At 50.5% G+C, this 6,906-nt stretch overlaps 1 protein-coding gene across 6 annotated transcripts in view; it reads left to right on the forward strand.

Moving 5' to 3' along the window:
• LOC125740564 (cadherin EGF LAG seven-pass G-type receptor 1-like) overlaps positions 1 to 6,906 on the forward strand; it is a 58,391-nt gene that overhangs the window by 32,663 nt on the left and 18,822 nt on the right. For all 6 annotated transcript variants that reach the window (XM_049011847.1, XM_049011855.1, XM_049011888.1 and 3 more), the window contains exons 6-8: positions 4,539 to 4,696; positions 5,540 to 5,703; positions 5,848 to 5,973. In XM_049011847.1, coding sequence (XP_048867804.1) covers positions 4,539 to 4,696; positions 5,540 to 5,703; positions 5,848 to 5,973 — 448 coding nt within the window. The remainder of the gene's footprint in view (positions 1 to 4,538; positions 4,697 to 5,539; positions 5,704 to 5,847; positions 5,974 to 6,906) is intronic.

Below are 6,906 nucleotides of genomic sequence, written 5' to 3' on the forward strand. Positions count from 1 at the left end.
ATTTTCTGGGGGGGGGGGAGAAACCAAACCACCCTCTGCTCTAAAGTCCAGTTATATAGATGATTTGTGTAAAGTATAATATCTGTGTTGTACACACTGTCACTTTCAGAGTAATCTATGCTGCTGATAAACCTTCAGATTCACCAGTGATGGAGTTATGAGAATTTGGTGGGTGGGGCTTTTGTGTCTATCAGTTATTTACTTCACATCGGTTATCCGATTGGCTGCAGCTGTTGACTGACACTAAACCCGCCCTCCATGTGTCTGACTGACACTGTTAATGGTCTGACGCTGTATTTGCTCTCTGCTAGTAGCAGAGTTCTGTCAGCACACTTTTGTCACCCATCTGTAACAGCAGCTGCGATCCAAGCTGAATAAATTCCTCATGTCAGGATTTGGATAACGCTGTCAGAGCTGGAGGTCCAAATGGGCCTACAGGCCCTGCCCCTCCCCCACACAGAGTCCTTAGCTGGTCCCCAGCTATCCGACTCCTCGTTTGCGCGAGAGCACCGGGGTTCAAGTGCGTTGCCATGACTCCTGCAAGCCGATTTCCTTGGGAGATGCGTGTGAAGAGCAGGCCGGGGAATGGTCAACAAGCCGGAAAGAGAGGAATCAAACGGCGCCCTCGGAAGGCCCATCTCCCAGAGCCAATGCTGATGATAATTAGGGATAATTAGGGATTTAGAAACAGCATAGAACTCAATCTACAGAGATCTGTGGAGTGAATCTGAGACATTTGGATTTACGACGTTCACACAGGCATTCAGCGGCATGGAAGCCGTTTGGATGTTTGGATGACTCTGGAAAATGCACCCGTTTTGGAGTCTGGCCTGTGCTGGGGGGTGGGTGGTTATTTGGGGTTGAGCGGAGCACTTGTGGTGCGACAGCTGGACAAACAGGAGTGAGATCCCAGAGCAGGCGGCCCAGGTATCCGGGGGGGAGCTGCTTGCTGGGGGTGTGCAGGAATGCAGGGGGCAGTGTTTCGGGGAAGGCGGGGAGAGTTCCCCACACCTGCAGCCCTACACCTCTGACAGGGAAGCCCCCATGCTCCACATCTGGGCCAACATCTGCAAGCCTGGATCTGCAAAGGTAACTCGGGTTCAGGTGGCTGATAAAATCACGGCGGTAAGACGTTAATGAGGCCCCCATAAAACAACTAGTTTTGCTGGTTTTGGGGAGTGGCTGTGGCTGTTATGATGGGAAGAGTCCAGTCTGCAGTTCCAATAGAGTCAAGCTGGGGACCTTTGAGCCACTTTCAGCTGGCATCCAGTTTGTTAGCTCCTCATCTGTCAAGCTAAGATGGTTACTCACACACTCGTGTTACACACAATGCTCTTCGGTGGCAGAGCGAAGTGGAGAATGTGTCCCTTCACCTGTGGTGTGGTCTTCTTTGTGGCCCTGCCCTTGTTTATATGCACCAACCCGGTTCTGATTCGAGGGCTCCCCGGCAGGATGCCCTGTCAGCTCAGCTGTAGTTCTCCTTCTTTATAAGACGCCACAGGAAATCTCTGCGTTTGCTTGTGTTTGCAGTCAGGTGGGAGTAGTGATGGAACATTATCCTGGCTGTTTGCGGTACCCATATCCATGAGGAGCACAAAGTCTCAGCAGAAAGCTTTTGCTGCTAAACCTTCCCTAGGTGTGAGCCTCCTCCTAATGTGGGAGCCTCCCTTCTCTGGATGTGTGAGCCAGCTCTTGGTGTGTGATCCTCTTCCCGGTGTGTGAACCTCCTCCTGGTGTGTGAGCCTCCTTTTCATGTGTGAGCCTCCTCTTAGTGTTTTAGCCTCTTCTTGATGTGTGAGCCTCCTCCTGGTGTATGAGCCTCCTCCTTGTGTGTGAGCCTCCTTTTCATGTGTGAGCCTCCTCTTAGTGTTTTAGCCTCTTCTTGATGTGTGAGCCTCCTCCTGGTGTGTGAGCCTCCTCTTGATGTGTGATCCTCCTCCTGGTGTGTGAGCCTCCTCCTGGTGTGTGATCCTCCTCCTGGTGTGTGAGCCTCCTCCTGGTGTGTGAGCTTCCTCCTGATGTGTGAGCCTTCTCATGATGTGGAATCCTCCTCCTGGCATGTGAGCCTCCTCCTGGTGTGTGAGCTTCCTCCTGGTGTGTGAGCCAGATCCCTCTTGGCTAATCTCACTGCCATGGCTGCCACTGAATGGGTCTGGAATTGCGCATGCATTGTGTATGAGCGTGTGGTGAGTGTTTCGGGGGGGTGGAGTTTTTGTTCTCAGATGAATAAGAGCATCTACCTGTCCAAACAAAGCCTCCATCCCCTCTCGCCTGGAACACTCTACCAGAGCAATCTGCTGCTAGTCCTGCCTGCACCTTCACAGGGAGGCTAAAGATCTCCCTGGAGGCCTGTCGAACCCTCAGCAAATCGCAGGCCCCCTTCAGATAAGCCGTATTAGATGGCCTCTTGACTCTGCGGCCCTGTGGGCTAACGGCGTTTTAACCACACTGGGATCCCGTTTCCGGAGAGCTTGCCAGCATCTGGCCTTTAGTAGACGTCCTTCTTGGTCACAGTGATGTAGAAATGAGACCATGAGAGCTGTGTAGGAGTTACGGGACAATCGGTATGTGCTCTCCTGGTGTGTAAGCTGAGGAGCACATGTAGGAGCGGGATTCCGGTGAGAAGGTGCTACTCCTTCACATCCGTCCTGCTGACAGCCTGTTTGATCTTGTGCCTTAGTGTTATACAAGACACCGAGAATGTGGGCATAGTCAGGTTTCTGCGAGCAGTGAGCAACATGTCAGGCATATAAATACAAAAATATCTCTCTGAAACCAGTAGGACACTGTGGTGACTCTGTTGGGTCTCAGTGTGGTAAGTTCAGGCTGGTGAAACATCAGTTGTCCTCAGAAACTTCTGGGTTGCCCTTGGCCTGTCATTCTCCATTTGCTCTGGTGACATTGTGTCCTGTTACCATGGAGACGACCTTCACCGCATCCCCAGTGGCGACTTTTGTCATTTCCTGTTCTGTAGCTCTTGGTATTCGCTGCTTTTTGGTGACAAGCCCTCTCAGAACATGTATCTGTAACGTTCTCATTGTTTGGTGAAATCCCTGGTCTGTACATGATCTGGAGGAATAGCAGTCATGCAGCTGGGGTCATGAAGAGTGAGGTCAGGGGTCAAAGGTCAACTGCTGGGTTCCTCTTTCTAATGTTTGCTGAACCAGATTAGTGGGGTCTGTGATGGCAGGTAAAATATGTAGTTACATTTGAAAAAAGCCACGTCTATAAATGAATTTCACATGAAAAGTTTTTTTTTTCATGTGGGGCTACATGCAGATAAATCAGGTAAATCTCAGACGTAAATAAATATTAAGGAGCGGTTTGAGCTGAGCGGCTAATATTAGCCAGACATTGTTTTGTCGAAAGGTAAAACTGAACTGCTATCTTCTGGCACCGGGACTTGGGGAACATGCCGACTTAATTCAGGGTTTCTGTTTGTCTGCGTCGTAAATCTAGGGCAGCGAGTTTAACAAAAACATATGAGTCTTCAAAGGTTTGCAGCTGAACATGGCGGTCAGATCTCGCCCCCCTGGTCCCACCCATGTCCCCATTACTGGGTCCTTCTCTTTGGGCCGGTCACCACCTCCATAAGAAGAGGATCAGAGGTCCTGAAAGCTAGGCACGCCCGTGCGTGTGAGAGTAAACACCATGTTGTTCTGGGAAGCACTCTGTGGAAAGCGATGACCCAGGGCTCCTACCCATAATGCTCAGCGTGGCTGTCGCTTGGGTGACAACAGCAACTCGTGTGTGAAGGTGCTCTTCCAGTGTGGCTTACTGTCGCTGGTGTCGGGTTACTGCGATCCGATTACGCAGGAGTCCGATAAACACTCAGAGCGGCCCGTTTCGCGAAGTTAAACATTCAGCTGTTTGGTGGAGCTCAGACCTGGCCTGGATACTGTCTCATGCTTGATCCAGAGCAGGAATCCCGGGGTGATCTGTTTGACACCTCCTTACAGGCCCACACAGAGAGCTCGGTCGCATTCAGATTCTGCTTTTTGTAAAACTCGCAACATCTCTCTGCTCTGATATTCAGGAACTATTTAAGAAATGAAAATGAGGTTAAACATCGACCTGTTTGTTTTGTAGGTAAACGAGTAACACGGCTGCAGCTAATCTAATCTTGGCTTCGTAGCTTGGGAAACAATAGGGGTGCTGTTCTGCGCTGAAGCCACATTGCTCAGTCTCCAACTGCTTTAATGGCTTACAGTGCAGAAAGGCCACGTTTGATGACACTGCAGTAAAAACTCTGTGCCGTGTGAGCTTCACTTTAAGTGCTCTCTGGCTCCTGCTCCTTAACTGTAGGTGAAAGTTCCCAAATGCTGTCAATGTCTGTCTGACATCTTCTAAATGTGTCCTGATAATTACTCCTTTGGGATGGTTCAGTCCATGTTCCTGAGCTTATTGCAAGAACTGCGCTTGCTATCATGATCTGAAAAATTTTGATAGTAGGAACAGTAACGGTGATGTACAGTAACTGCCCGTTAACCTTCCTGCATTTCGATTTCCGTCTTTTCTCTTGGTAATCCGACCGACAGCCCAACATCGGAAGGCTGGGAATTCCTCATGGACCCTCCGGGGAGAAGGTGGCTGTGGTCGCCATCGACGACTGCGACATCGCCATGGCGATACGGTTCGGCGGTCAGATCAGCAACTACTCGTGTGCGGCCCAGGGAACACAGACTGGCCTCAAGAAGTGAGCGAGCGACCGTCTGTTTCCGGCCCATTTGGGTCTGTTAATTCTGCCCCCTCCCAGTTTATGGGGTCGTTTCAGGAGCATTATGTCGATTCTGAAGTATGAAGAAGCAAATGTTTTAACGCTGAATTATGTTCCTGTTCTCATGCACCTTTTATGTCTCTATAATCTCCCTGGATCCGTGTGCCTGGTTCAGTTAAGAACTTTATGAAGCTGAAAATATCACAGAACTTAATCTTATCTCCCCTCTGTTTACATTCTCGAGTAATTGCTGAGCTATCTGAGAGTGGTGGCTGAGATCGCAGGGTGGAGCGATTGTGTATTCAAGCCAATTTAATAAAAATCTGAGAGAAAACACTGAAGGCATACACAGCCGGACCTCGTCTGATAGGCGATGGCCGGGTTGATGACTACCATTAAACTCCTGATCTGTGGGTGACAGAGGGGTGACAGCAGAGTGACAGGTACACTCTGTATTGCCTGTGCCTGCCTCACACATTTCAACTTGATATGCAGTCAGAAGGCTGCAGTCAGATTCATACACACACAGCTCTCAGTGAGGACAGCAGCCAATAGAAAAGGTTTGTGAGTATATAGCTGGGGTTAATAAATCACATGGGCACACAATAATGCTGATTATTTTTCACACAAGCCTTTTGTTTGTTTATTATATGACTTTTTAAGCATCGGATGTGAGGGTTTGCTGGTACCAGTGCCTCTCTGATTGAATATATTGTGTTCTGGGAAGATAGCTGGTCCCCCTGCCCTGAGAAGTGGCCCTCAGGCTCCATCACTGCAGAGAGTGACAGTCCCTAAAGAAGCTCTCTGCTCCCTTTCCTCCAGGTCCCTGGATCTGACGGGGCCGCTTCTCTTGGGTGGGGTACCCAACCTCCCTGAGGACTTCCCGGTGCGGAACCGGGACTTTGTGGGCTGCATGCGGAACCTCACGGTGGACAGCCAGCCCGTGGACATGGCGAGCTTCATCGCCAACAACGGCACTAGCGCAGGTCCGTGAGCTGGAGGGGAATCATGTGGCGCCCCCTCAGAGCTCCCGGTTGCTTTGTGACACCGTTGTACTTCATCGTGAGGTAACCTAGAGGCCGTGCTTCTCGCTCACATCTCCTGTATTCCTTCCCGAAACTCCCACGCAGGCTGTGCAGCGAAGCGTAACTTCTGCTCCACCAGCGTGTGCCAAAACGGCGGCACATGCGTGAACAAGTGGAGCACATACTCCTGCGACTGTCCTCTACACTACGGGGGCAAGAACTGCGAGCAAGGTGAGGCAGGACGGAAAGCGAAGGCGTGAGAGAGAGTGAGCCACAGTGACCACTGTGTGGGTAAAAAAAAATGAGGAAATGAAGGAATGGCTGGATTAAAGCGAGTGACCGGGAATTCCCCTTTAAGACGGCACCTCACATGCGCGATCCTCTGGCACTGTAGAGGAAGCTTGTTTGAAGGAGACCTGTGGTCTGGGGGCGATGCTGGGGAGGGTAAATCTGCTGATTACACCAGCCTCGTGTACAGGAAGCAGACGGCGGGATCAATGTCTCCCAGCTTCCTGTGACGGAAAAGGCTCCTTAACCAGTGAAATAACAGGAGCAGGAAGAGTGTCTCTGCTGATGCCTGACCGCCTCACCACCATGCGAAATGGCAGGATCTATCCTGTTTTTACATACAGTAGAGCCAGTCAGCGCATTTACAGACGAACCACTGGGAGTTGTTTTACTGTCGTCTGGTAGTCTGCAGAAGCACAAAATGGCCTCTGTGATTCTCTCAGGGGGTTATCTTAAGTAAATGACAAACTGCCTGCAGTCCTATGTTTTACTGACGGGCAGGTAGCAGTCGGCGAGGAAGGGGGCGATGATTCACCCGTCAGTTTGTGGCGTGCCTTGATTCGCCTGCCAGTTTGTGGTGTGTGATGAGTGCTGTTCTGTGAGCTTCTCCGATGGCTTAATGCTGAGTGACACGCCGGCCCAGATGGAACAATTAGCATGACGAGCTTGAAGGGACGGGTCGCGGTGGCTTTGTGTGCGAGGCCTGGGTTATTCCAGGAGACACATCAGGAAAAACTCAGAAAGAATCACAAGCCTGGGAACTCTCTGCCATCATGTCATTGATGTTTAACAGAAGTTATTAGAATGGATGGGGAAATTACCCAGGATTCCCTATGAAGCTGGGATTACCCTCCCTCATATTACTGTCTATTACTG

Source organism: Brienomyrus brachyistius, chromosome 1 (assembly GCF_023856365.1).
Source record: "Brienomyrus brachyistius isolate T26 chromosome 1, BBRACH_0.4, whole genome shotgun sequence".
Taxonomy (NCBI): Eukaryota; Metazoa; Chordata; class Actinopteri; order Osteoglossiformes; family Mormyridae; genus Brienomyrus; species Brienomyrus brachyistius.